The sequence below is a fragment of the Pseudorca crassidens genome, chromosome 4 (genome assembly GCF_039906515.1).
Source record: "Pseudorca crassidens isolate mPseCra1 chromosome 4, mPseCra1.hap1, whole genome shotgun sequence".
NCBI lineage: Eukaryota > Metazoa > Chordata > Mammalia > Artiodactyla > Delphinidae > Pseudorca > Pseudorca crassidens.
The window spans coordinates 25,960,351-25,962,535 of NC_090299.1; the positions used below are offsets into that span (position 1 = coordinate 25,960,351).

A 2,185-nucleotide genomic window follows, 5' to 3' on the forward strand; every position below is an offset into this window, starting at 1 on the left:
AACAAACTGCGGGCAAAAGTTCTTCCAAACCCTATTCATGACGATGGCCGTAACTTCACGCCAAGCAAAGTCAACGTTTTTTATGGCCTCGTAGATGTTATAGTGCTTCCAAAATTGTCACAAGGTTGTTCCAGATTCGTCACTCACCTTTACTGCCTGATGAAAAGTGTGACATAAATAATATTTCTTGAAAATCACTATAACTCCCTGGTCCATAGGTTGGATGGGCGACATTAGTATTCGGTGGTAGATGCAGTACTTTGACGTTGGGATGAAAGTTGTCCATGAATGGAGGGTGGCCCGGAGCACTGTCGAGCAGCAAAAGAATGTTGAATGGGACATCCTTCTCTAAGCAGTATTTCTGTACCTCAGGGATAAAGTGGTGGAAAAACCAGTCCTGGAAAATGGCCTGTGTAACCCAGGCTTTGGGGTTACTCTTCCACACAACAGGAAGAGCCCTTGGTTACATTTATAAGGGCTCTTGGGTTCTCTGGATGATCAACTAAGAGAGGCTTCAGCTTCATATCGCTGGAAGCATTGCCACAAAACAACAGAGTTAGGCTATCATTTGTTGCTTTATAGCCTGGCATCAACTTTTCCTCTTTACTGATATAACTTCAGTCTGGCATCCTCTTCCAGTACAATCCTGTCTCATCCACATTAAAACCCTGCTAGGGTAAATAGGCACCTGCATCAATAATTTCTCAATGCATTTCAGGAAATTCCCAGGCAGCTACCTTATTTGTACTCACTGCCTCACCACTTACTTTTACATTGTGAAGGTTGGCTCTAGCCTTGATCTGATTAAACCAGCCATGGCTGGCATTAAAAGATGCGCCCTCTGATTCTTCACCGTGTTTCTACTTCAGGTCTTCATAAAGGCTTTTACCTTTCTCTTGAATCAGCATTAAGTTGAGCGGAACCTGACGCTGATGCTGATCTTGCATCCACACACTGAGAAGTTTCTCCATCTCCTTCATCACTTTTCCATGCTTCTTCAGTTTTATTGTCGACATCATTGGCACAGCAGACTTCACATGTTCCATGATCTTGTCCTTGTTCTTTAGAACTATGCCGATGGTTGAATGATTCATGTTATATGAACGAGTGACATCTACCTCTTTTTCACCTCGTTCTACCCTCTCAATTATCTTCGCTTTTGTTTTCGTTGTTGTTGCTTGGCACTCCTTAGCAGTACCAAATACATCACCGCTGCTTTTATGCTTGCTTCCGGACATCCTGGGCTCGAAATAAAGATATTGTACTCTATGCAGTACTGCACAGTAAAGTACACAAAAGTACAACCACTTGTAGAGGATGCACGAACGTGACAATGTATGCCAGACACGTGAACTAACTTACGTGATTGGACATGTGAACTCACGATCGCATCTTTGAAAGTTTGCACCTTGAAGGTCCGTATGTAGGGGACTTACTGTAGTTCAAGTAAAGAAAAGTGGGAGGATAATTGAGTCATTACAGAACACATGGTAGGACAGACTCCATGGCAATCAGACTCTATTTTTATTGTAATTGGTAATTTGTTGGTTTGTAGCCACTTCTTTGTGCAAAACAACTCATTTCAGGAAACCATCTATATTTTTCCTCCATCATGCTCTGTAAACATCTTGCAGAATTACTTCACCTATAAGTAATGTGGCAAAAAATAATTTTTATGTTCTCTATCCCAGCAATCATCAGATAAGATACTATATTTCAATGCATTTAATATTCGCCATAATACTGATCTTTAAGTGAATAAGACAGTCCTGTCTTACAGTTATCAGATGACATCTCATTAAATTAACATTTTATATTGCTTGAGGGCAGTTTGATTATGTATGAAATTTGATTATACAGACTGAGCAAATGGTGATGGAATAAATCTTCCTGGTCAAAAACTCAGGCTCTAGAATTAGGATGTCTGGATCCAAATCTTAGTTTTCAAGAGCCTAGATCATTTTACTACACAAGTTATTGAGCATCTGTCTCTTAATTTCCTGATCTGTAAAATGATAATAATTTCTACTTCATAGAGTTTTTTTGAAGATGAAATTAGTGACACATGAAAAACAGTTATAATAGTGTTTGGTGTTATACTAATGGTTCAAAAAAATTGTTGTTGTTCAACAGTAGTGTTGAAGTTGAAATGTAGACACATTTTAATTCTGATTTTACATCTTTC

The 2,185-nt window shown here is 39.2% G+C and overlaps 1 protein-coding gene across 1 annotated transcript; it reads right to left on the reverse strand.

The window, feature by feature from the left end:
• Positions 1-860: 860 nt before the first annotated feature.
• On the reverse strand, positions 861-1,238 carry LOC137222978 (putative CENPB DNA-binding domain-containing protein 1). Its single transcript, XM_067734613.1, has one exon. The coding sequence runs from the start codon at positions 1,236-1,238 to the stop codon at positions 861-863; it is 378 nt and encodes a 125-aa protein (XP_067590714.1).
• Between the last annotated feature and the right edge of the window lie 947 nt (positions 1,239-2,185).

Coding starts and splice junctions, on each gene's coding strand:
- LOC137222978 (XM_067734613.1), bottom strand. CDS start 1,238: ATGTCCGGAAGCAAGCATAAAAGCAGCGGTGATGTATTTGGTACTGCT.